The sequence below is a fragment of the Mesoplodon bidens genome (genome assembly GCF_964165515.1).
Source record: "Mesoplodon bidens genome assembly, chromosome: 4".
NCBI lineage: Eukaryota > Metazoa > Chordata > Mammalia > Artiodactyla > Ziphiidae > Mesoplodon > Mesoplodon bidens.
In genome coordinates, this window is record NC_138160.1 from 140,115,805 (window position 1) to 140,142,889 (window position 27,085).

At 55.4% G+C, this 27,085-nt stretch overlaps 1 protein-coding gene across 1 annotated transcript; it reads right to left on the reverse strand.

The window, feature by feature from the left end:
* Positions 1-3,023: 3,023 nt before the first annotated feature.
* PDE4C (phosphodiesterase 4C) lies at positions 3,024-26,893 on the reverse strand (the record flags this gene model as incomplete). The annotated part of the gene is given in 17 exon segments (XM_081230639.1): positions 3,024-3,053; positions 3,056-3,379; positions 3,906-4,088; positions 4,345-4,467; positions 6,124-6,278; positions 6,912-7,011; positions 7,098-7,262; positions 7,694-7,792; positions 7,992-8,155; positions 8,693-8,786; positions 8,867-8,979; positions 9,276-9,328; positions 9,561-9,634; positions 9,719-9,755; positions 10,455-10,646; positions 21,723-21,928; positions 26,852-26,893. Coding segments are annotated over 17 exon segments (2,154 nt in total).
* Between the last annotated feature and the right edge of the window lie 192 nt (positions 26,894-27,085).

The following is a 27,085-nucleotide window of genomic DNA, read 5'->3' on the forward strand; positions in this document are numbered from 1 at the left end:
CTCTTTCTGTGCCTGGCTCTCTCATCCCCTTCAGATCTCCAATCAACACCCACCTCCCTCCAAAAGTTCTGATTTCACCATGTCACCTCCTATCATGTCACCATAGTTCTCCTTCCTGACACATCCCCATTAGAAATGATCATGTTGACTTATTTATTCAATAGCCAGCTGTGAGCTTTGAAAGGCAGAGATCGGTGTCCCCAGCACCTACACCTTTGGACACAGTAGGTGCCCTGTGATGGTATGACATGAATGAATGAACAAATGAATGATTGGAAGGAGCGTGACTTTGGCCACTGAGGTTAGGGAAGACCTCTCTGAGGAAGTGACATTTGAGCAGGAATCTGAAGGAGGAGAATGAGCTAGCCACTGGGAGAAGTGGGGGAACAGTGCTCCAGACAGCAGGAACAGCAACTTCAAAGGCCCTGAGGCTGGAACTCACTAAACAAGCTCGAGGGACAACCCCCTCCAGCTCCATGAGGAAGGGGGGCCAGGCAACATTTTCTCCCTCAACAGAGGGCAAAGTGAGGCCCTACGAGTCACCCTAGGAGTTCACAAGGGCTGAAAGTTCCCAGGGGCCCTAAAGATCTTCTCCCACCCTCCTCTTTGGGTCTAGAGTGAGCCACAAAGGTAAGGACTATGTCCCTCAGGAAGGACCCTAAACAGGAGGAAATGGGAGACCTGGAGCATGTGAGTGACTTCTTCGTCATCCCCTCTGTGAGCCTCAGCTTCTATACCTGTGAAGAAAGAGCTCAGGACATGCTTTCCTCAAACAATACCTGTTGTTACAATTCTGTGAACCTCACAAAGAGCACATTTTACCCGCGAAATGACAAAGGCTCGGGGAGGTTAAGAGATTTGTTGACGTTGTCAAAGTCCATCTCTGGGGAACTCTGAAGATCATAGTCTGGAGAGGGTGGTAGACACGAAGCAAAGACTCCCAGAGAGCTTCCACCAGTGCCAGCCTGGGGTGGGAGGGGGAGGGTCAGGAAGGACTTCCTGGAGAAGAGGATGCTGAGCTGAGACCCAAAGGGGGAGGTTGAGGGAGAGAAGTATTCCAGGTAGGGGGCACAGCATGTGCCAAGGGCCTGAGGTGGGACTGTGCTTGGGGTGTTAAAAAACTAGTGTGGGTAGTGTGCAGTCAGTAAGGGGAAGAGGGAGGAATACCTGTGGCCCAAAATGAAGGGGGACATATGAGTGTTCTTATGAATGGGTAGAGAAAAAAAGAGGGAAATAAGGTGAAATGCTGAAGGCAGATGATCTGTGGGTGAGGTTACAGCAGAATTTTATTTTCGTCTTTACATGTTTCCATTATTTTTGGATTCTCTACAGTGACATGTATTACTTGCAAGGTGGAAAGGATAAAATATATATATAAATAAAAATCCCATAAATCTCTGCCTTTTAAAAACCCCATAAATCTCTGCCTTTTAAAAGTGTGGAAGGAAATGCACCAAGTTCATGATCCAGATGCCCTTTAATTCTCCCTCTGTGGAATTTGATCATTAATTGTGATGATGATGAATCATCAATGGAATGAAATTATTAATGAAATTATTTAGGAATGAAGCCTGCTGTTCTTGAAGCCAGGGGCTGCTGTGATGACTTGTGCCATGTATAAATCATCAGACACGCGGGGAGGGAGGCTAGGGGGTGGGGGGGGTGGGAATGGGGGGATACTGAGGCCTCCGGAAGCGGGAACTGAATCTGAGACTTGAGCACAGAGCCGCCTCACCTGCTCTGCGCCAGGCCGGCACCCTCAGGGTGAACTCAACCAAGCTGGGTGCGGGAGAGACTTCTGGTAAAGCGAGGAAGGGCCCCGAATTCACCCCGCCTCCCCGCTGCGCCTCCAGCCACCAGGGGGCGCCGCTGGCTAACGTCTGCCCCACCAGCTACAGGGCCTTAAGCCCTCAGGCCACAGGACCTCTCCGCTCCTATTTCCCCATCCGTGAAATGGGCACGGTACTAATTATGGGTGATAGAGTTTATTTAAACCCAGAGAATGCCCCATATTTCTAAGATATTTCAGGGAGGTCACAAACACCACCCTCCAACCAAAGTTTACCCAAGTACTAAGGATCAGGCCATGGAGGGGAAACTGAGGCCCAGAAGGGGCTGTGACTTGCAAGAAAGCATCAGAGGCTTCCTTTTCCCTACGGGGAATCTGAGACAGCCTCAGAATCAGAAGATGGAGAGACCTTCCGTGGGGGAGAAGTCTGTGCTTTTGTTGCTGTTCTAGAGAGGGAGAAAGTATAAGGGAGCCAGCACTGGGTCCTGGGACCAGGGAGAACTAGGATCCTTAGACTGAGGACAGAAACCACAGCAACTTAAAGCAACAGCCAGTGCACAAGCAATGAAGGCTAAATCAGTCTTCAGAGACAGTTCCTGACACACAGCCCTCTCTTTCATGGCCCCTATCGCTCCCCACCAGAGCTCCAGAGCCAGAACTGGGCCTGGATGAAGCTTTGGTGCTGAGAATTCTCCCATTCAAGTTCTTGTTCTCTTGTAATGAGCTGCCTTGCAGATGAAGGGGAGGTGTCTAGGGGAGGGGGCATCTCCTTGAGGCTGACTCCCCAGCTCCTTGTGCAGGGCTACCCCAGAGGCACATAAGAGGCACAGGCCTGGCACACAGTAGGTGCCCGGTAATTATTGGATAAAGAATGAAAGAATAAAGTGATTGACGTGGTTGAAGAGTGACCACTGGAGAAGATGCACAAAAGGCCTGGCAGATACTCCCTTTCTACACCAGGGGTTGAAGTCCAGGAGGGAGAACTCAAGGGCCCTGGAAGAGGCTGCCCCCAGCCCAGCTCCTTGGAGAGCTCTCTCAGCTGAGCTCAGGGTCAGAATGGATCCCGCCTGGTGCCTCCAATTCAACCCTGAGACCTGTCTGTAGCTAAAAGCCTGATTGTCTCCCTCAGTGGGTGGGGAAGGCAAAGCAGGGGCCACCTGGGACCTCTTCCTGGAAAGTCCACCCACCCATCAGGGGCCACTAGGTTCCCAAAGGCTCAGCCATCACATTGCCCTCATGGTCCACACAGGGCTTGCCCACGGTCCTCTGGTTTTCCAGGTATAGGGCCCCAGGGTCTGGGCTGGCCTCAGGGAACAGGAGCTCAGTGTCAGGTGACTCTGAGGCCTCCCCACCCAGGGCTCCCTCCTCCTCTCCCTCCTCCTCTTCTGCCTCCTGCAGAGTCCGCTGAAACTGGAATCTGTCCAGACCACCCTGCTTGGGGCTGGTGGGGTCCACAGGGCTGCGGGGGATCTTGCTCTGGTACCACTCGCGGTTGTCCTCCAGAGTGTCCAGCAGGTCCTGTGCATCTGGGTGTACCAGGTCAGCCCACGTCTCCCACAGTGGGTGGGCAATGTAGTCAATGAAACCCACCTGTGGGGTGATACAGAGTTGGGGGATAGAGATTGCTGGGTGGTGAGTTACCATGGAACCTAGACCCAGTCCAGCCCCCAGACCTTTGCCCAGGTTGTTCCCTCTGCCTGGAATGCCATTTCCCAACTCCTACACATCCTTCGAAACCCTCTTCAAATAACCCCTCCTCTTGGAAGACTCCTCTGCCCCTTTTGAGCTCCCCCAACCCCTAAGTCTTTCCCTCTACCTCAGCCCTGGCTCCTCAGAGCTGGATGAATGTGTCCCCCAGACTGGGAGCACCTCAAGAATCTCCTATGTCACTCAGAACAGATACTTCCAAACTCCACAAATGAGTGAAGATCTCTCTTCTGGCAGCCCAGAGGGAATACACACCAGGCCTGACTCTGCACAGCCCAGTGCAGACCCTTAGGCCACATCCCCTCATTTGCCAGCCAGGGGTCAAGCCAGGACTCGTGGGGTCAACTCAGCCACTCCTTTCCCTCCCACCTCCCCAGTGCCCACCAGCTCGGCTCAGTCACCCTCAGACCTGGGACTTCTCCACTGAGGCCGTGTGCTTATCGCACATAGGGCTGATGTCCAGGCCTGATTCGCGCTCACGGTCGCCCTGCTGGAAGAACTCAGCCATGATGCGGTCTGTCCACTGGCGGTAGAGCGGCAGCGGCTTGGTGGGGTTGCTGAGGTCGGCACAGTGCACCAGGCTCTGCAAGACCTGGTGAGACCGAGGCTCGGGAGGGCTCAGGCCAGGCCACCCCAGGCCTGGTACCTGCCCCAGAGGCTGGCGCCATGGACATACCCATCTTACAGGTGGGGAAACTGAGGCTGGGCAGGGGAAAGGGTGGCTAAGGCACAGCCACGTGACCGTATGTGCCTCTATTTCTTCACGTTGGGCACGCAGTTGGCACTTCATAAATGCAGCTGAATGAGAGTGTGGAAACCAAGACCTTAGGGCTGGCCCAGCCACACACCTGGATGTGGTCGGAGTAGTTGTCTAGCAGCAAGACTCCAAGGCTTGTCACCTTCTTGGTCTCCACCATGGTCTTGAGGTCAGCCAGGATGTTCATGTGTTTGGACATGTCTGTGGCCAGCACCTGGGGGAAGGTGAAGGAGGATGGCAGGTATGAGGATAGCGCCTGCCCCACCCCCACTCCCCACCTCCCAGATGCCACACCCACTTGGATCCTCAGCCCTCTGAGCCTCAGTGTCCTCATCTGTCAAATGGGGGCATGTATCAAGATTTGCTGTAAACCCAGCTCACAAGAGAAGCTGAGTCAATAGTCCCTTCTCCAAGGTTGCTGGGCTTGTGGGGTGCATCCCACATGTGAGACAGGGCATGAGGGAGGGAGATTAGACCTGGGGGTTGACATGAAACATGCCTGAAGCCCAGCAGATGACTTGGCCAGTGCAAAGGTCCTGAGGCTGAATAAGCTGAGGAACATAGAGGAGAGAGTTGTGGCTAGAACAAATGAGTGCAGGAGCAACATGGGATCAAGTGAGGGTGACAAGAGTGGGGAGGGCCTCAGGGAGGAGCAGCGGATTTATCCAGAGGGCCATGGGAGCCACAGGTGGACTGAGTGCTCCCCAAACCTTCCTGTGGCTGCTGTGTGGCTGGGAGGGCTGTTTTCAGCCACCAGAAGGGAAGTTCAGCTCTGAGCACAGCTGCTTAAAAATCATTTAGCTGGACCCATGCGGACCCAGCCCAGGAATGACCCACGGGCTTCTCTGAGAATCAGACAGAAGTCTCAAAACTTCTCCCCAGGGGACTTCCCCGGTGGTCCAGCAGTTAAGACTCCATATTCCCAATGCAGGGGGTCCTGGTTCGATCCCTGGTCAGGGAACTAGATCCCTCATGCCGCAACTAAGAGCCCGCATGCCACAACTAAAGATCCCGTATGCCACAACTAAAGATCCTGCATGCGGCAACGAAGATCCTGCACGCTGCAATGAAGATCCCTTGTGCGGCAACTAAGACCCAGCACAGCTAAATGAATAAATAAATATTAAAAAAAAACTTCTCCCCAAACCTCCCATCTGGACCAAATGATGCTTCCACTGGGAGTGCCCACTGCCCAGAGCCCCCACTCTCCCTCAGCAAACTTTTAGTTCCTCTTCACTTGGAGCCTGGTTTCCTCTGAGCCCTCCCCACATGCTGTTCCCTCTGCTGGGAACACTCTTCCCCACCCCGTGGTCCTCTACACTCTTCAGGCCCTGACTTCAATGTTCCCTCCTGGGGAAGCCCTCCTCAACCTTGAGCATCTCTCCATCACAGCTCTGTCTACAGGTCCCCCATCATGGCTCTGCTTGTGGGTCCCCCATCATGGTTCCCACCTGTGTGTCCATCTCCCCCACAGACTGTGAGTTTCATAAAGGCCAGAATTCTAATGGTCACTGTCACAGGACAAGCACAATGGATGCTCAATAAATGCTTGTTAAATAAATTAATTGATGCATAAGACCCCAAAATGTACTGGCGTCTCCCAACTTGAAAAATATCAAATGCACAGACTTAAGGGTCAGAAAAGTTGCACCTGAAACCCCAGAAAGTTTCCACATCATTTGCACGTGAATCACATCCAAAACCTGATTAGCCTGACCAAGGGCCTAGTCACCCCTACCCAAGCCTTGGACAGTCACTGCCCCGTTTTAAAGACCAGGAAGCTCGGACTCAGAATGGGGACATGTCCTGGTCCAACTGAACCCCCAGCCATACCAAGGTCGCCCCACCCCATCCATCGCTGTTGTCTTACCATGTCGATGACCATCCTGCGCAGACTCAGCCGCTGCTTGGTGGTGAGGTTCTGGAAGATGTCACAGTTCTCTGCCTGCAGCAGCTTGAAGCCCACAGCCAGGTGGTGGTTCTCCAGCATGGAGGTATCATTGTACATAAGTGCAAGCTCTGAGTCTGTAGGGGAGGTGGAGCACCTCAAGACCTGCCCATCCAAGCCACTCCACCCAAAGGCCGGTTCTGTAAATTCCCAGTAAACTCCTACTCATGCATTGAAGCCCCAACTCCAATGCCCCCTCCTCCAGGAAGCCTTCTAGGACCCTGTCTCTCCCCATGGCCCTGCCCTGACTCTGCGGGGCTGGGGGCATCTGTGTTCAGCTCTACCTCCTCAAGACTGGTGACTCCTTGGGGACTTGACATGGCAGGAGACAGTGCTGTGTGCTGGTTGAATGAACTACCAAGTCTTTGTCTTATTAGACCCTGGGATCCTCAAGTGAGAGGGCTCCACTCTTATCTCCAGCTCTCCAGGGGTGTATATAAGAGGTACCCAATAATTGCTTGTTGACTGAGTTTTTCTGACACCACAAAGGATCCTAAACTTTAAAATCTCAGTGGGCCCAAATCAGCTCTGCCACATTTGTTATTCTCTCATTTATTGAGTGTCTGCTATATATCTGGGTCTGCTCTCAGCACCTAAGGGAGGGAAGATTGTGGCAGTCATTTCACAAACAGGGAGACTCCGAGCAGGAATGGGACCACCTAACATCACTTGATTGACAGGTGGTGGCAGGGCCCAGCCCCCTAACTCACTGGTGTTAATGAGAAACTGATTGGAGACCCCAGGATGATCCACATCATGGATGGCGCTTGCAAAGATGGCAGCCAGGACTTCCAGGTCAGTGAACACGGCCTGAGTGGGCACGGAGCATAAGAGGTGAGGGGCAGGCTCTCTGTGCCCTGCACGCACCAGGGCTGCCTGCAGCTGTAGGGCCCTACCTCAAGCGCAGGTGTGGCCAGCAGCACATGTGTAGACTGGGCCACGTCAGCAGCGTGTAGGCTATTGTGGTAGGCCACATCGTTGTGGTAGTGACCCTCCAGTGTCAGTAGGTAGGTGGCAAGCGTGTCTGCTGGGATCCGAAATGTCTTGAGCAGGTCCCGTTCCTGGTCCGTCACAGGGCCCCAGTCAGGGCCTCGGCCTCTGGGTGGCAGCACACACTATTCCTATGCCTTCTCTCCTTCTGAATCCCTATCCATCTCTCAAGTTTCCCCTCTTCCAGGATGCCCTCCCTGCTCTCCCTCTGAACTCCCCTGGTCTCTGTCCTTCCCCTCTGGCTCGTCTCTGACCCCACAGTTGTTCCCTACAGACTGGGTCTCTTCAGGCCTGGCCCAAGGCTGAGGCTTGAGTCTTGTTGCCAATCAGCAGTGAACTTTTAAACCTAACAAATGCCTATCCATCCTTCAATGCCCCTGCTCAAATGACCCCACTCAGGGATGTTAGGGAGGATTTGAAGAATATGTGTCCCCTGAGGTCCTGAGGTAGGAAGGAGTGAAGGAAACACAAGGGTATTAGAAGCCAAGGGCAGGGGAGGTACCTGAAAGATGCTGAACATGATAGCTGTGAGGGGCCGGTTCCCACTTAGCTCTGCCACTTTGAACACATCAAGTCCCCACTTCTTGGTGTCTTCCAGCTCCTAAAATGTGAAGGACTGGAGCTTAACTGCAGCCCAACTTCCCCAGACTCTGGAGCCTCAACCCCCATCCCCAGGCCTCAGGTCCTACACTGAGCCCCACCTGGTCAGTATATAGGTGGGCAAACTGAGGCCCAAAATAGGGTAGCCACACAGAGCCAGGATTCAAACCTGGGTCTCAGCATTCCTATTGTAAACCCACCTTGGCCAGTTGCCCCTCCTGATCAGTCTGGACCCCAAAGCGTGGGACAGTGGCTGCAGAAAGGTTGGTACTGTGGGGAAGTCCACGCAGGCCGCTGATCTGGGACATGGGCCTTGGGGACTCCGTGGGGGTCACCCTGGGCAACTCCACCTCAGTCTGCTGGTCTGTAGATGGGGCAGGGTAGGGCTCAGAGAAGTCAATTCACCTGCTAGGGTTAGCCTGCTTGGCCTCAAGTACTGGACCTTGCCAAGCCTCAAGATCAACCTATTTCCTTTTTACCTGGACCAAAGTAATCTCAGAGTAAACTCCTTTCTGGCCTGTAGATACCCTTCTCCTCTGTTCAAGGCTGATCTCAGTGACCTCTTCTGCTGGACATGGCCCCTGGGCACCTGGAGCTTAGTATTTTTCCCAAAACAGTCAAATGTCCTGTCCATCTCCCAAGCTGGAGACCCAGCTCTGTCGTTTCCTCTATCTCCTCCTTGGCAAACTTCTACTCATGCTTCAAAACCCTAACTTTAATGTCCCCCTCCTCCTGGAAGATCCTCCTGCCCCTCCCTCTGGTCCAGCCCTGCCTCATGGGGCTGGGGGTATCCGTGTCTGGTTCTATCTTCCTCAGTTGAGGTCTGTAGCAGAAGTCTTTCTTTCCCTTCCCTCTTCCTACCTCTGTAATGTGGCCTAGTCAGTGACCCACCATAGCTCACCCAGGAAGGTTCGGGATATGTACTCAGACACTTGGTTCCCAGAGCTGCTGGCTTCAGACAGGTGAGTCAACTCCCGGTTCAGCATCCACTTGAACTGCAGAGGAAGGTGATGTCAGTGATGATGGGGGCACTGTGGACATAGGCAAGTGATCTCAGTTATCTGGCTCTACTAACCTTGTTGGAGGCCATCTCCCCCACCGAGTGCCGCGCCTGCAGTGTCTCCAGCTGATCCAAACACCAATCCAGCTCGTCCAGTGTCTCCAAAGCCAGCTTCTGCCCAGTGTCCTCTGGGGGCCAAGCTGGTCAGGGGCCTGCCCCACCCCCACTTGGGAACCCTGTGCCCCTCCTGCTCCCATCTCTGCCTCTGGACCCTGGATCCCTTCCCAATGAGAATGAGGCCACTCAGGACCCCAGGATCTCCACATCCCCAAGGGTGTTTGGGCGGGGGGGGGTGGCGGGGGGGGGTGGGGGAGAGGTTTACAATTAGCACAGCCCAAGGATTCATGGGCTGGGGAGGTCCCCATAGAGAGGAAGTTCACAGCTGTCCTACAGTGGAAGGAGGGGATAGGAGCAGGCGCATTACCTGTTGGTGGAGGGGGCTGACTGCCAGATGGGGTGTTCCCGATGCATGCCTGCCTGCAGTACAATCGGCTCAGGAGCGGCCTCCCCCACCCATAGGGGCCCCGCCCCCAAGACCTCCTGGCCCCGGCCCCTCCTCCTCTTCCCCCCATCCCCGAATTGCCAGCCGCGCCCTTTCCGCCCGTGCCCCGCCTCTGCTTCGCCCACCTCGTCTTCTGATCCCGCCCCTCTCCGCCAGGCCCTGCCCTTCTCTCCGCAAGGCCCCGCCCCCGCCCCGCCCCCTGCGTACTTGGCTGCCCCGCGGCCTTGCAGGTGGGCAAGGGCCGCAACGTTGCTCCGAACTGTCCTCAGACTGGCCAGGACCTGCGGGGGGGGTGGCCAGCGTTGGGAAGGAGGGGTCGGCTCTACCTACCCGGCACACGGGAGAAGGAAGAGGTGGGCACCCACCTGGGCAAAGGGTGTCACAATCACGTCTTCTCCGTGTCTGCGGGGAGACCAGACATGGAAGGGTGGTCAGAAGGAGCCCTCCCACACGTTCCCATCTTCCAGTTTTTTCTGGTTTTTTTTTTGTTGTTGTTGTTGTTTTTCCTTTTTGCGCCACGCGGCATGCGGGATCTTAGTTATTGAACCCGTGCCCCCTGCAGTGGAAGCGCGGAGTCTTAAGCACTGGACCGCCAGGCAAGTCCCCCATCTTTCAGCTTTTCCCCACACTGTGCCCTCAGCTGAGTGCATCCTCCTGTCCCGAATCCCTCCTTTGGGTGTCTTCCTAGTAGTTCCTGGACTCCCCTCACCTGACTCTTCTCTGAAAGCAGCCACAGCCCCTCTGACCAATCACTCGCTTTATCCCCATCTCACAAATGGAGAATCTGAGTCCCAGGGGCAACAGGGGTCTTAGTAGAGGCAGGAAATTATGGCTACCAGAAAGCTCAAATCAAAGTGTTCGTTCAGTTGCTGTTAATTGGCCTTAATGTCACTGGATTGCCACCCAACCCCAGCCTAAAGTGAAGTACAGAGGATCACTGGATATCATTCTCCGCATGTCCGACTGAACAAGCAAATAGGCAAACTCCTACATAAACTTTAAGGCCCACCTCAAACGGCCATTTGAAGGAGGCGTGCCGAATGGAGGAATAAAGGAAGGAAGGAAGGAGAAAGCGGTATTATCCCCCAGCCTCAGACTCACAGGTCGCTAGCCACAGAGGAGTTCCGGGACATGGTCTTGGACGAGAGTTCGTAGTCACTGTCTGAGCGGTACAGGAAGGACTCTCGCCTCTGGCTGTGCTGGGCAGGTGCTTGGATGACCCGGCCAAGGCCAGACCCGGCCTGAGGGTCCAGGGCGCTTCTTCTGCACGATAGCCCATTTTCCAGGTCCAAGCTGAAGGAAAAGGAGTCATAGTCAGAGCTGAGGGTCCTGGCATATGGATGCTGGGTCAAGGCCTATATCAGTTTTGTCACATCCTCCCTGGGGCCACGTGGTGGGCTGGGCAGGAGTGGCCTGCAGCTTGTCCATCTGTCCCACGGTCACACCCCCACTCAGGGACACTGCACCCCTCACGCCTCCATCTCCACCTCTGTACCCCAGAGTCTTTTCCACTGGGACTAATCTGGACTCCAGGACATGAGCTTCATATCTGTCTCCAAGTGGCTGTTGTGACCATGGGTCACAGCTTTTCTATGGACATCAACAACTTTGTTTCTAATATGGGTGTGGTAGACTTCATCCCCAGGGTGCTTTCAGGGAGTTACAACCGAGCACCTGAGGAGAGCGACAGGGCTCCCGTATTACTAAGGAGTAAACTGAGGTCCAGGTCGCAGGGTAAGTTCATGGGGATTGGAAACGACTTCCTGGGCTTTCCTCTCTGGAGGGGACCTGGGTCCCGCCTAGACGGGGCACACTCGAAGGCTCCTCACAGCCAGGAGAGGCCCCATCCCCAGCCAGCTTTGGCTACGCCCTGGACCACCTGTCCCCTTTCCCCAGCTCCAGGTCCCCACCCTCAGCCTATATGGCCCCACCCCAATCTCACCAACCACGCCTCCAGCTCGCTCTGGCCCTATCCTTAGCTCCCCAGTTCTTCTGCTTTATTTTTGGCCTGAACACTCTGCCTGTTCTCTTCCACCTCTGGGCCTTTGCACAGGATGTGTCCTCACCTCAGAGCACCGTCCTCCTCCTGTTCCAGGCAATCCCCAATCGCCCCTCCCATCTCTCAGTCCCGTCTCTCCCTCCTGCCACACCCTGACGGAATAAGGGGGATCTACGACTCTCCCCCTTGGAGTCAGAGAAAGAGTGGCAGGGGGCATGGGGCTAGAACAGAAGTGTGGGAGGGGGAGTTAGCAACCAGGGAGAGGGGCTGCAAGTGGGTCACAGGTTTCTGAGAAGGGAGCGGGCAGGAAAGACGGAGACAGGAAGACCCCAGGGGCCGCCCCTAGACACGCCCCTCCTGGCCGAGGGCCAGTGTCCACCTGGTCCCCCTCGAGGTCACCCCATCTCAGTCCACGGATGGGATAGGCGCCTGCCGGAAGACTCCGAGCAAGGAATTCGGCTCAGACCGGGTTGGGAGTGGGAAATTCGGCAGGATTCTGTCAGGTTCAGCTGGATTCGGTCCGGTTCGGTCAAGTACGGCCAGGTTGGACTAAGCTGGGTCTGATCATACAGGATTCGACCTCTTCCCGTGAGTTCTGTCGGGTGAGTTCGGTAGAATTCGGCTACAACCGACCGCATTCGGGTAGGTTCGGATGCGTTCGGGCGTGTTCGGCTACGTCCCGTCGCGCCAAGTTTTCGAGCAAGTCCGGGTGGCACTCGGGCCAGGTCGGGCATATTCGGCTTAGTCCGGCCTCACTCGGATGTTCGGCTATGTCCGACCGCTCTCGGTCTGTTCGGGTTCTGGGGCTCCTGGAGAAGCCCCTCAAGTCCAGCGTTTCTGAGTTCCCGCTTCGTGACGTCACCCGGAGGGGCGGGACTTCTTAGCTCTTACCCGGCCTCCAAGTGTGCCGGGTGACTGGAGGAGAGGATTCTTGGGGGCGGGTTAGTGGCGGTGGGTACCCTAAACCTGTGCTCAGAGGGGGAGGCCTGGGAGTGGCTACCACCTACCCCTCCCTCTCATCTCCCCAGAAGTTCTGGGAAAAGCACACCTATGGATGAATACGGAAACTGAGGCCGGGAGAGGCCACAGCGTGGTGGGTTCGAATCCAAGTAGCGAGCACGGAGAGTTAAGGGCTGACCCGGGGTTTTGTCGCTACGGGGGAAGCTGTTTTTCTTTCTGCTCTAAACTTAGCCGAGAGCTGCTGGGTCAGGCCGTGGTTCCATGACGCGGGCAGCGGGGAGGAGCTCGCACCGACTGTGGGAACGGCGCGTCTGTCCCAGACAGGTAAACTGAAGCACAGGGGCCTCGGAGAGACCTGCCCTCGCCCAGCCTCACGCCCTTGACGTCCTCGACGCCCCTGTCCTCACTCCGGAGCCCTCGGCGGGGACCCCTCTTCGCAAGCTTCTGGTGCCCTGGGGGCGCTCTCCCGGACCCGGGACCCCAGTCTCGGCCTGAAATGGCGCCATCAGGGACCACAGTCACAACTGCCCCCGTCTCCACCAGCTGCCACTGGCCGTGTGACCTTGGAGAAGGGACCTTTAGTCCCTGAGCCGCAAGATGCCAAATTACCAAGTGAGAAAACCGCACGAGCCAAGCGCAAGGTACGAGACCCAGTCGGCGCCCGCCAGCCCCACCTCCAACCCCAGCCTCTGCCCTGCGACCCACGATGTGACAGTCGCTTCCTGAAGGGCCGGAATTCAAACCTAAAGCGGTGGAACGAGTCCTTGGAGAACGCAACCGAGTGGGGCTGCGCAGAGGCGGCGCTCTGCGCGGGTGCGCAACAAGCTCTCTTAACACCGCGAACACCCTGCCTCAAAGGCCTCCATCAAATCACTTCTTCCTCCGCGGAGATCGAGGGCTTACTGTGAGGCCACCAGGCCATCCCGTTGCTGGCGCCAGAACGGATGGCGGGGGCAGACCAAGGGGAGGAGTGACCCTCTTCCCTCCACCTCCAGGACTCTCAGCCCGCCTGCCCCGGGTTGGCGAGGGTCAGAAGGAGACGTGAGCCTCAGCCCGTCCTGCTCCAGGCCGCACAGCTGGAGAGGGACAGACGGCTGGTCCCCTGGGCGTGTGTCCAGGCGGTGGGTGGAGGGAAACAGAGATGGAGAGAGACAGTCATCAACTAAAAGAGACAGAGATAGGGCAGAGGGAGAGAGATACCGAGAAAGGGCAAAGGGGCAGAGCCTTCATGCCCTGACCCCCCACCTGGCCCCAGCTGTCCTTGACTCTGCCCTTCCCACCTCCAGCCCGGCGGTTCCCATGACCCCTGCGAGGCCCACTGTCTCGCCTCACCACAGCGGATGGGCCACGGTGAAGCGCCGCTGCAGGCGGATGCTCTGGTTCACCAGGAGCTTCCTGAAGAGCCCGGGGGAGCCGCGCGGGGAGCCCCGGGGGGAGCTGGGCACAGGGGCCGGGGCGGGCGCAGGGGGGCCCTGCATTGCCAAGACCGCGTGCAGGCTGGACGGAGTACAGGCTGCGCGGGACCTTTTCTGGACAACCACGGGGGCGGGGCCCGGCGGGGAGAGGGCAGGAGGCGCACCCGCCCCGCCTTCGCCGCAGGACCGCTCAGGGACGCCCTCACCGGGACAAATGGGGAAACCGAGGCACTGAGCTAGACGGGACACTCTCTGCTTCCCCTTTGGGGGAGCCCAGAAACTGCATCTTATACCACTTCCCTCTGCCACCTTGTCCCCCAGTAGTGCAGCTTGCTCAGCTGATAACTCGGCTGAAAAGAGAGATACAGAAGTTCAAAAAAGGAAGTGCTCTCCATTATCAGGGAGTCACCGAGACACAGAGTTTGCCGAGGGGCTGCCCAGATCCCACACAGTGCTTGCAATACCCCTCTACCCATTTTCCAGATGGAGAAACTGAGGACTGAGCCACCAAGGGGCTGCTCAGAAACTACAAACCCTTAATCCTTTGTCAGGTGGGGAACTGAGGCTTGGAGAAAAGTGGTAACAGACGCAAGTCTTCACTGCAAGGCAGCTCCCCCTCTCCTGTCCCCCTCCACAAGTCCCCACATGACCTCCACCTGCTCTGACATTCCCCAGGCCCTGTCTCTGGGTCGTTTCCCCTCTCCTGCTGTCTCTACTGGACAAACATCCGCACTCCACTCCTGCCAGGCCTTCCGGTCCTGTGAAGCTTCAGCTGCCACCACCCACCCCAGGAAGGACCCTTGGAAAGGGAAGCCTTGCCCCTGGTATCAGGGGGGCTGTTCAGGGGTCTGTACCAGCTGGCCTACCCTCAGAATGCTGGGGTTGGGTGGTCTTGCCCCATTCTTCAGAAAAGGAAACCAAGTCTTGGAGAATGTCACACTTGGAGACAAGACCCAGAACACCCACCTCTCAGGCAGAAGCAACCAAGGCCCAGCTGAGGCCACACAGAATCTATGGGCCTGACTGTGTCCTGCTGTGGGATAACAAGCCCCCTGCCTGGGCCTTGCCCCAGGGGACTGCACTAGTTTTGGGAGTCCCAGACAAATGCCACCCAGGTTTCTGGCAATCCTGGGGGGATGTGAGATACTATTTCAGGAGATCAGGGCTTCAGTGGTGAGACCCTGACCCTCCCCTGACATCTCACTCATACTATGGTCCCCGTTGTATAGATGAGAAAATGGAGGCTCACAGAGGAGTCACACTGGGGCTCAGGAGGACAGAGAGTCTCAAGGGTCTGGCTGGGAACCCCCTTCTGTCCCCATGGCCCTGCAACCGGACACCTGGTGGGAATCAGACTCTCTGTCCCCAAGACAAAAATACCATCTGTAGCTGCTGTGGCTATACCTAATTATAGCTTGTCCCCAGGGGATAGAGGCCGCCAGGATCAGTCTAGTGGAGAGACTGGGGCTGGGTCCAAGGAGCCTTGACACCATCTCAGCCCCATGGGGGAGACTCACAGTGTTCTCATATCCCCAAGGAGAGACTGAGACACAGAGAGATGCAGTCCTTCTCCTGAATTCACAAACATAAAATGGAAGGTTAAGGCTAAACACATGGGTACGAACTGAGCACTCCTTGCTCTCCCGGTGCTGAGCCAAGGGCTGTGCATGTAAAAGTCATTTTATTTTCAGAGCAACTCTATAAAGTGGGGACTATTATTCCCATTTTGTGGATGGGGAAACTGAGGCACAGAGACGTGTGCTCATTGCCTGAGGTCATTCAAGCCTAGGTTGGCAGCCTCCCCAGCCTCTTCCACTTAATGCTTAAATGGCTCCATCTCCTCTGCAGTCCCAGGTGCTACTCTGATATTAATGCTTTATCAGTAGTTTTAATATTAATGTTTCATTAATAGATTCAACTTTAAATACTTTATAACCAGTTTTAACGGTAATGCATTATCAATAGCTTTTTGGGTGGAGAAATTGAGCCACAGAGCCGAGATTCAGCATTCAAAACCTGGCCTGCCTGACGCTGGGACATGACCCCAAGCTTCGCCCAGGAAGGGGCAAAGGCCAAAGGAGGGGTTGACATGACTTTGTCTCACCCTAACTTTGTCCCTGCGTGCTATGTGACCTGAGGAGGTGCCCAGCAGTCTCTAGTGCCCTTAACACTTCGGTGTCTCAATTTCCCCTATTTGAGCCTCTTCCCTGGGCAAGCACTTGTCTCCTCTGCCACTAGGTGGCGCCCGTGAGACAGGAGGTGGGTGCTGTTACACCCATTTTATGGACAAGTATACCGGGGTCTGGAGAGGAGAGATGACTTGCCCAAGTCCGCCTGAAGAATCTAGTTATCTTTTTTTTTCTAATTAAAAAAAAAGTTTTGGCCACACTCCAGGGCATGTGGGATCTTAGCTTCCTGACCACGTATCAAACCTGCACCCACTGCATTGGAAGCGTGGAGTCTTAACCACTGGACAACCAGGAAAGTCTCCCTTGGAAGAATCTAGGGCTTCCCTAGTGGTGCAGTGGTTGAGTCTGCCTGCTGATGCAGGGGACACGGGTTCGTGCCCCGGTCTGGGAAGATCCCACATGCCGCGGAGTGGCTAGGCCCATGAGCCATGGCCTCTGAGCCTGCGGGTCCGGAGCCTGTGCTCCACAACGGGAGAGGCCACAACAGTGAGAGGCCCGCGTACCGCAAAAAATAAATAAATAAATAAATAAATAAATAAGAGAATCTAGATAGAGAGAGGAGGGTGGAGGCTGAGTCACATGTGCAGATGATCACATGGGTCAGATCTCACCCTCCTCTGCTCCAGACCCTCCTGTGGCTCCCCATTGCCCTCACTTCTGAATCCACACCTCCCTGGACGCCTGTGTGGCCTCACTCCTGCCTGCCTCCCCAGCACACGCCTCTTGGCTCACTCTGCTTCAGCTTCATCATCCCCTCCCCGCTTGCTGTTTTTCAAAGCATCCAGGCTCATTCTTATCCCATGCCCTTGCCTGAAGGCTCTTCTCCTCCTAACTTTTTTTTTTTTTTTTGGTTGCACTGGGTCCTTAGTTGCGGTTCACGGGCTCCTTAGTTGTGGCATGCGAACTCTGAGTTGTGGCATGCATGTGGGATCTTGTTCCCTGACCCAGGATCGAACTCAGGCTCCCTGCACTGGGAGTGCGGAGTCAACCACTGCGCCACCAGGGAAGTCCCCCCTGCTAACTTTTTTGTCTTTCAGGTCACAGTTGAAGCATCACCCCCTGCAGGAAGCCCTCCGTGACCAGCCAAGTAAATAAATATTCTCAGAGCACCCTCCTCTCATTGGTACAATTTCACATTTACTGTCCTGATTATTTGATCTGTGTCTGCCTCACCTGCCAGCCCCTTGAGGGCAGGACTAGGTCTGCCTTGCTCCCAGTTGTGCCCTCAGTGCCCAGCACTCAGTAGGTGCTCAGTAAATGTTTGTGAGATGAATAAGAGCCTCCCCTCCCACCCTCCAGCCACACTGATCTGTGTTCATGTCCTCATATATCTGATCCTCTTGAGTCTGACGCTTTGCACATTCTGTTCCTTCTGCTTGGCATACCCTTCCCTGCACTCCTCCCGGCTGACTTCTCTTTACCCTTCAGGCTAAGCTTAGATGTCACTTCCGAGCAGTCCTTCCTCACCCCCTACCTCCAAAAGCTGGGTCAGAAGCCTCCTCTGGGCCCCACGGCACCCTGATCTCTCTCCATCACAGCACAGATCACTCTGTGTTGTCTCCAGCTGGTATGAGTCTGTCTCTACCTTTAGCCTATGAGCACCTGCTTGCCCTTGGGCTGTGGCCCCAGTACAGGGCCTGGCACATGGTAGCTGCTAAATAAATGCTTGCTGAACAAGATGCTCAGACCCTCCCAGACCCATGTGATCCACCTGGGGTAGTGGGGAGGAGGGCCACAGCTGAGGACTATGCTCTGGCACAGAACGTTCATGACAAAATGCAGAAATTATGAGTTTGTGTTTGCATCTCACTGATGACACAGGCTCAGGGAAGCACCACCGCTTGCTTGGCAGTGCACAGAACATTGGCCTTGAAGCTAGCTTCCCTGAAGGCTGAGCCTCTCCCACCACATCAGCACGTATATGCATGGGCAGGACACACACACACACTCACAGGAACACAACCCACCACTCCTGCCTTCCAGAGCCACGTGGTTTTCCCCCGAGATGGGCCCAAACCTAGTCTCTGTTTGTTCTTTCTTGAAGATGGAAAATCATGAGTCACCGGGAGAGAGGGGAGGAGAAGCTGAGGGCTGGAGGGTGGAGGCAAGGGGCCTGCTGGGTCACCTGGGAAAGCTCCAACCCTTCTGGGCTGTGGGGTCCTTCTGCCCCAGACACCAGCTAGGGCTGCTGGAGGGCCAGGCTGGGGTGTTAGGCCAGGCTTGTTGATCAAGAAGCCTGTGGCCCCGGGAGGTCCAGGGACCACGGCAAGAGAAAAGTCCAGAGAGGAAAGCGACTCACCCAAGGTCACTCAGCCTGGCCTCAAACCCAGGGCTCTAGGTCTGGCCTGATTTAGCTCCCCCTCCCATCCAAGGAGGGCCTGGGACTCCTGGACCCTGCTCTTTGGTGGCACTGAGGCCCCTCTGACCCCACTGAGGCCCCTGTTTTTCTGTGTTTCTATTATGTCTTTATCTTATTCTGCCCCCCTCCCTCAGTTTATATGAAATGGGAGCAGCCCCTCCCCCACCTCTACTCCCCTCTTCTCCACCTCATTCTTGTGTGGAAGAAACATCCTGTGCTCAGACCCCCCAAGAGGCTTCCCTCCGACAGCAGGGGACACGTGAGTGTGTGCGTGTCTGTGTGGACACGCCACAGAGGAGGATCCTCCCCCAGCACAGCAGACAGCCTGCCCTGGGCCTCTCATATACCCAACCCAAGCTCCCCTGAAATGCTTGCCGTGGCCACAAACCCACAAACACCCGAGGACACTCCAGGGTCTGGAGGGCCCTTGGACACCGAACTGGATCAGAGCGAGGACAGTCGTGCCCAGCCACACACACGGGCACCACAAGGGGAAACACCCAAGCACGTAGGTAACTGGTATACACACACCTGAACACATCCCATCACCCACAGAGACACAGCCAGCTGTGGACACTCACACAACAGATAGGAGCACACACGGGGTCGCAACTACTCAGACTCACACGCATTCGGATGCAACGGCACTTAGGCACACCAGGTCACACAGACCCATAAGCAATCATGGCACTACCACCCCCCAACTCCACCCTCCTCTAAAGCGCCAGCCTCAGCCAAGAGGCAGAGACCCCCGCCCCTGGAAGACCAAAGACCCTCCCCTATTCCCGCCAGGCCCTGCGCGCCCCTCCCCCACTCCGTGGGAGGGCCCTGCCCCCGCCCACCTACAGCCTGCGGAAGGAGGAGGGCCAGGAGCGCCGCGACTTCTCGATCGCTGGCCGCGGGCTCAGGTCCCGCTCCCCGCGGCGCACAGACTTGTCCGGGTCTGAGTGGAAGCGCCGCTGGATGCGGATGGGGTGCCGGGGCTGCCGCCACAGGTGCTTCGGAGCCCTGGCTGTGCCTTGGCGGCTGCGAGCGCAGTTCAGCTCGCGGGATGCCTCTACCCCTTCCTGGACCCCCGGGGTCTCCATGCGACCAAGCGGGGGAGCAGGCAGAGAGCAGGGCGCGGGGAGCGGTCCCCGGGAGCGAAGTGTCTGAGCCCGGGTCCGGCCAGAGCCGGGGGTGAAGACAGAGAGGAGCTGTCCGCGCCGGAGGTGCTGAGGCGGGAGAAGGTAGACACAGGGGCTCAAGGTGGGGCTGACACCGAGGAGCTGTCCTTGTTGAGAGGGTGCTGAAGGATAGATAGGAGGGGAAGAAGAACTTGGGGGTGAGGGTTGCAGACAGGATCTGGGGAGATCCCCAGAGCCAAGAAGGGCTTGAGGTCCCTTCTAGTGCTGAACGAAATAGGGTCAAGGCATGGACTTGGAGTGAAGACAGAAATTGTCCTCCCGGTTGCTGCTGAATGGACAGCGGGAAAACAGGGGCTCTGGAGACCCCCCACACCAAGGCACTGCCCCGACTCCTGATGCCGAAAGGAAAGAAGGTAGTAGATTCAGGAGCTCCGGGTGGCTGAGACAGAGAGGAGCTGTCCGCGACCTGTCGGTTCTGAAAGGCAGGGCAGGAGGACAGACAGGGGTTCAGAAGAACCTTCAGACAAGGAGGTGCTGAAAGCAGTGGTGGGTCCTCAACCCTTCCCCATGACTGTAGCAAAGACGAGTCTGGAAGCAGAATCAAGGGCTCTGGTCTTCAGTGGTAGGCGCAGATGGCAGTCTCTGCTCAGGAAGGTAGGCTTAGCGGTTCAGCCCCAGATGGGGTCTCTTTGGGACCTTAAAACCCCCATACGCGCAGGGCAGGAATCCGGGAAGTAAAGAGAGACGGGGGAGGGCTGTGGCAGGGCTCTCCAATGCCTGGGATGGGCACACAGAAGCTGCCTCTGGTTGGGATTGCCAACAGTGGGGGTGGGTAGAGAGGGGCACTCTTTTCTAGCCGCACCGACACCCAGATCCTCAGCAGAAACGACAGGGTCTCATTCGCCCCGTGACGCCCTGGGCCCCACCTCACAGTCACAATTGCTGCCCTCAAATCCCAGGCCTGCCCCTCCCTTCCACAGTTCTAGAAACTCAAGGCCCTGCCCACAAGGCATTCTAATCTCAGGGGTAATTTCCTGGGAAGTGGCAAAGGGAGAGCGAGAATGTTTTCTATCACGGTTAACAGAAGTAGACATGGACAAGAGCAGGGCTGAGAAGGTGGGTGTGGCTGGGGAAGGGAAGCATTTGCAGCCATTTGGTGCAGCAGATTTGGGAGCAGAGAGCTCACAGGACATCTCAAGGATATTCCCATGAAGACCATCTACCCTCTACCCCAGTTATGTCCCCAAGTTGGAGGAATGGAAGATGCTTGGGCCACAGGGGTTCAAGCAGACTGAGCTCCGGCCCCAGTATTACCACATCTTGCTGGGTGATGCAAAACAAATTGCTTCTCTCTGTCCATTACATATGGCTCAGTTCCCTACCCTCCAAAGCTGACAGTGGGAGACAACTTGGTCCCGTGGTGGGAGATGTGGGCTCTGTCACTGGCTGGCTGTCACTTTCCCTCCACAAACCTGTTTTCTATTCCAGAAAATGGGGATAATGATGGTGTTCCCACCTCTTGGCATTGTTGCAAGGATGAAAAGAAATGTCACGTGTGAAGGGTCAAAGACCAGGAGCTGCCCATACCAGTCCCCCCTCTCTCTTACCCCCTGCTGGTGTCCACCAATCCCTGATGTGTCTACTTCAAAAATAACCTACTTCTCTCTAGCCCATGGCTCCTGTCCTGGTCCAGGCACCACTTTATCCCGCCCAGAACTGCCCAGGCCTCTTTGTTGGGCTCCAGCTATTTCCACTCCTGTTCCTGACAGTTTTCCTACAGCAGTCACAGGGAATTTTTTAAAATGCCAATCTCACTCCCCTGAAAACCCACCCATGTCTCTCCATTACACCCCACAAAGTCTTGTGTGGTCAAGTCCCTGCCCACCTCCCCAGGCTCCCCTCCTACCCTCCAGCCACAGTGCGCCTGATCCTCTTGAGTCCAAGACTTTGCACATTCTGTTTCTTCTAATTGGCACACACTTCCCTGTGCTCCTCCTGGCTGACTTCTCTTCATCCTTTAGGCTAAGCCTAGATGTCACTTCTTCCAACCAGTCTTTCCTCCCCCGCTCCACCCCCCAGCGCTGGGTCAGAAGCCTCCTCTGGGTTTCCATATTGCCCTGATCTCTCCAGCTAGTATGAGTCTATCTCCACCATCTCCCTGTGAACACCTACTTGCCCATGGCTGTGTTCCCAGTACAGAGCCTGGCTCACAGTAGGTGCTTAATAAATGCTTGCTGAACAAGTTAAAGAAAGGTTCAGCTAGACAAAGTACTCTCCCTCTCCTGGGACAGGCCCTCTTGATCCCCACATGCCTCCTCACCTGCCTGGGGCCAGGCTGTGGCTTTGCTCATTCACTCCAGCCTCGATGTTGAACACCACACAGGCGCTGGGCTCCACGTCTCCAGTGGTCCCGAGACGGCTCGACAGTGGTGGCAGCAATGGGGTCCCTGAGAAGCACCTCCGGATGACACCACTGCCAGGGGGGTTCATGGGGGCCAAGCCAGAATCCGCTGACTCCCAGACTGACTGGGGAGAGAGTGACAAAATATGAGCAAGTTCCCAGGCATGGGGCCTCTCTGGGACCCTGGGGACCATGAGACTCTGAGACGCCCTCACCCAGATTCCTGGACTGACCCAGAGAGTTGTATCTCAGTATTCCCTGAGTGAATTTCCTTCTCTGAGCTGCAGTTTCCTCATCTATGAAATGGGGATGTGGATCTCAACTTTGCAGGATATGAATAGCGCCTGGCCCACAGTAGTCTTTGCAAAAATCCTTATTTATCAATCAATTAATACACAGTATATTCATTGTTACAACATTATATAATATATTGCTATTTATTATAATAATATGCACTGTAATTGTATTCTAGCATAGTATATTATTTATTAAAATATAAAAATAAGATATGCAATAAGTAAACAAGTGAATAATGGCAGTACCAATAGCTAATCTTTGTTGTACACTCACTCCACATAGGTGGTGTTCTAAGGATCCCTCATGGGTTAGCTCACAAGAACACAATGAGGCCATTTTATACAATTATCCTCATTGTACAAACAAGAAAAACCGAGGCTCAGAAGTTAAGTAACTTGCTCAAGGTTGCAGTTGGTAAGTAAATGGTGGAGGTGGGATTCTGGATTCTGAGCTTTGGTGACTCATTTCTTGAAGGAAGGACTTAACAGGAAAAATGAAATGAGATAGTGTTTGCAAGCATGCGCTGGGTAAACACTTGGGACATTTAAAAATCAAACAGAATCGGGATGAGTTGATGAGTCAGGAGTGTGCGCTCTCCAGCCCAACAGATCTGGATTCAATCCATGCCATGTGGTCTAGACCAAGAATGCCTCAGTTTCCCCATCTGTGAACCAGTGATGAAATCCAAACAGATTCCTTGGGGTTGTTGATAATAAAAGGATTCGGCCGGCATGTGCCAGTCGTTGGCTGGGAGCTGTCCACAGTGCTGACCCCAAGAAGTAGCACCAAAACTGGAACCCACAGCCATGGGGGTAGGAACGGGAGCCAGAGGAACAAACATGGGAGACGCAGAGCTCAGAGCCAGCCTTCTCCTGCTCTGCCGCTGCACCTCACGAGTGAGTCTGTCTCCACAATCAGACTCAACATTCAGATGGGGAAACTGAGGTCCAAGACCACAAGGCTAAGCAGGGAAGAGCCAGGGTAGGGGGGTGGGGAAGAAGATGAGAGAAGGGGTCATCAGCTGAACCTCTGCTATGTTTATTTCCTTCCTTATGAGGTGGATCTTCTTATTCCCATATCACAGAGGAGGATGTTAAAGCTCAGAGAGGAAATGACCTGCTGAGGGTCACACAGCTGGGGGCGGCTCATTTTCCCCCTCTCCCTTCAAATCTTTGCAAGAATCTGCTCCTCCTAGAACCTAGGATGCCTGACTGTTCCCTGACACACACTCCATTTGAGCACTACCGTCACCACCTTCTCCTAAGGGCGCCTGAATTCTAATGCAGAAATCGAAGTGTTCCATCCTAGGCCTCCCCAGGGAGGATTCCTGGCAGCTGGGAGCATGCGCAGGGAAAGCTGAGGGTGGGGTGTATGGAGACAGTGGGCCCCTCCCAGAACAGGAGGCTCACTGAGATGTCAGCTGTCTGTTTTCTTCTTGAGGAAACTGAGTTCCAGATGGGAAAACCACTTGCCCACATCTATATTCATTCATTTATTCATTCAGTACAAAAAGATAGTTCATATGGTGCTAGAAAGAAAATTAAAACTATGTTAGGGCCTGGAGACTGATTGAGGGAGAGGCCAGTAATATTGCTCAGGTGTAGTTAGGGGCCCTTCTGAGGAGACGACTTTGAGCTGAGACTGGAAAGAGGAGAAGGTGCTGGCCAGGAGAGAACTAGGAAAATAGTATACCTGGCAGAGGGAACAGAATGTGCAAAGGCCCTGAAGTGGGAACAAGCTGGTGTGGTTTGATGAACAGTGAGGGGAGGCCGGAGTGGAGTGCGGGGAGGTGGGTTGGTGGGGAATTGATGTGGGGCCTCAGGGGTGGTTCTGGGAGTGGATTGAGAGCTTTCAAGAGATGCCACTTGCGGGACTTCCCTGGTGGCACAGAGGTTAAGAATCCGCCTGCCAATGCAAGGGACATGGGTTCGAGCCCTGGTCCGGGAAGATCCCACATGCTGCGGAGCAACTAAGCCCGTGCACCACATGAACCTCCACTCTAGAGCCCGAGAGCCACAACTACTGAGCCCGTGTGCCACAACTACTGAAGCCCATGCGCCTAGAGCCCGTGCTCAACAAGAGAACAAGAGGAGCCACCGCAGTGAGAAGCCCGTGCACCATAACGAAGAGTAACCCCCAGTCTCTGCAACTAGAGAAAGCCTGCACGCAGCAACGAAGACCCAACGCAACCCAAAATAAGTAAATAAATAAATAAACACCGATGAGTTTTGTTTTGTTTTGTTTTTTATAAATTTATTTATTTTTTGGCTGTGTTGGGTCTTCACTGCTGCACCTGGGCTTTCTCTAGTTGCAGCGAGCTGGGACTACTCTTCATTGCGGTGAGTGGGCTTCTACTTGCAGTGGCTTCTCTTGCTGCAGAGCAGGGGCTCTAGGTGCGCGGGCTTCAGTAGTTGTGGCTCGCGGGCTCTAGAGCGCAGGCTCAGTAGTTGTGGTGCACAGGCTTAGCTGCTCCACAGCATGTGGGATCTTCCCGGACCAGGGCTCGAACCCGTGTGCCCTGCATTGGCAGGTGGATTCTTAACCACTGAGCCACCAGGGAAGCCCCCAATGAGTTTTTAAAAATTAAAAAAAAAAGAGATTCCACTTGCTTTATGATTTTAAGAAGCCTTCTGTGTCTGCATCAGGGACCACTGGGGGAGGATAGAGGCTGGGGCAGCATCTGGGTGGGACGTGGGCCAAGGTGGGGCCCATGAGTGGATGCGGGACATGTTTTGGTGGCTGAGACATGGGCCATGGCCATAGGGTGTTCAAGGAGATTCAAGGGTAACTCGTGATTATGATGGGTGACTTGTCACACAGTTCTCTGGATGGGTGGGACCACCATGACCTGGATGGGGAAGATTTGGGAGGAAGCGCCACGATCTGGTGAATTCAGGTTCCACATGGCCCCCAGGGGGAGCGAGAGGAGGCAGCTTGATGTTTGGGTCTGGGCTTGTGGGGGGCCTGGCTGGTTTTGGGGTGAAACAGACAAGACAGGCCCTGGTGGGAGCAGTCGACAGCATCTGCAGGGGCTTGGGTGGTGGATTCTTCAGCAAGCCCCGGCTCCCAGGATCTAGCCCGGCTGCTCCCTGCCGGGGTAGTGTAAGGTAAGGATGGGGGCTCTCAGAGCTGCAGGTGGGGGAGGGGAGGGTCCTCCGGACCTCTCAGCTGCAGCTTTAATCAACCTGCCACTCCAGACTAATTGCTTTCCTCCTTGAGAGTCTGGAGTGGGGACAGAAGGCCTGGCGGGAGGCCCTGGGTGGGGAAGGGATTGCGGGGAGGCTGAGAAGCTGTCTTTTGATTTGTCCATCTCTCCTATCTCTGAGATCCTGATATGAGCTAGCTCTGGCTGCGACCCCAAGTCCTGCCTCTAAGACAAACCCTAAATCTGTCCCTTGACTGATCCTAACCCTCCCGTGGCCTCCAGCACCCCTAGATCACAATCCACACCCCTCACCGCAGCCCCCAAGACCCCACGTGCCCTAGTCCCTGCCCTTCATCACCTCTCACCTTCCTCTTCTCCCCTCACTCAACCTGCCTCAGCCTCACCAACCTTGTCGTAGCTGCTCCTTAAACCTGCCTCAGGGCCTTTGCACAGGCTGTGCCTTCTGTAGGAAATTCCCTTCCCCCAGCTCTCCCCACGGCTGGCTGCTTGTTTTCATCCATTCTTCAGCTCAAAAGTCACCTCCTCAGAGAAGTCCTCCCTGCCCAGCCTGGGCAGCCTCACTCACATTCACCCACCTCCAGAGGTTATCCTTTTTCTTGGTTTAATTTCTGTCTGCCCAGCCTGTGAGCCTCCATGTTCCCAGGCCCAGCACAGTAGGCACTCCACGTGCAAGTGGAATGACTGATGCTGTAAACTGAGTGTTTGGAGGAGCATAATGTGGTCCCCACTTTGCAGAGGAAGAAGGTGCGACTTGGAGAGGGAGCCAGCTGCCAGGGTTCACTGGAGCTGCCTGATCACACAACACATTAAAGAGGAGGGTCAGGGATTGTCCTGGGCGGTTGGAGTAGTTGGGGGTTCAGCTCAATGGCAGGGGTTCAGAGCACAGACAAGGGTCCCAAAGACTCAGGTTCAAATCTTGCTCAACCATTCACCTAAAGGGAGAGGTAGCCTCTCTGGGCCTCAGTTTCCTCATCTGTAAACTGGGACTACCCTTATCTTTCTCCTCCTCCCACAGACAGCTGGGGCGTGGCTAAATGAGTTAAAGCCTGTGGGACCTTGCCTGTTGCCGGGGCCCACCTCATCCTGACTTCTCTCCAGCCACAAAATTTTAGCCCCCCCCCTTTTTTTTACATAAGCATATAGAGTCCCAGAGAAGTTACCAGCCACTCAGGCATCAGCCTGGGATTCAAATCCAGCTCCTGCCCAGTTCCCCACTCACTACTGTCTTTTTCTCCTGCCTCAGTTTCCCTGCCCCGAATGTCTGGCCTCACACCCTCCCCACCCTGGACTGAGGGCATCCAGGCCCCGTTTCCTTGGGCAATCAAAAACCTTGCATCCAGACCCAAGGGGTCCCTAGTGCCCTCCCTCCCCCATGCCCCCCACCCCAGTCCCCTGCTCCCAAAAGCAATGGCTGCAGCCTGGGGCTGGATACTTGGATCTGGTCTTAGTGGCCTTTATGGGCCTCAGTTCCCCCATCTGTAAGTGGGTTTCCAGGCAGCTCTGGGTGTTTCCAAGTACTGGGACCCCCCCCATGGCCTGGACAAGGGCACCCCACTTCAGTCACAGCCCGCTCGCCACTGCTCACCTCGTGTAGCGGGAAGGAGAGCGCTGTTCTGCTGCGCCTCATGGCAGCATGAGGTGTCTCTGAACCTGGGGAGATGGACGTGAGACCTCTGGGCTCTGAGAGCCCTGCTATACTCCTGTGAGAGCCCCCCCTAGACAGGGAGCCCACTCCCATACCCTGCCTCCTCTCTTGGAGCCTGCAGATACTCAGTCAAGGTAACCTGGGCCAGACCACAGGCACCAGTGTGGGGCAACC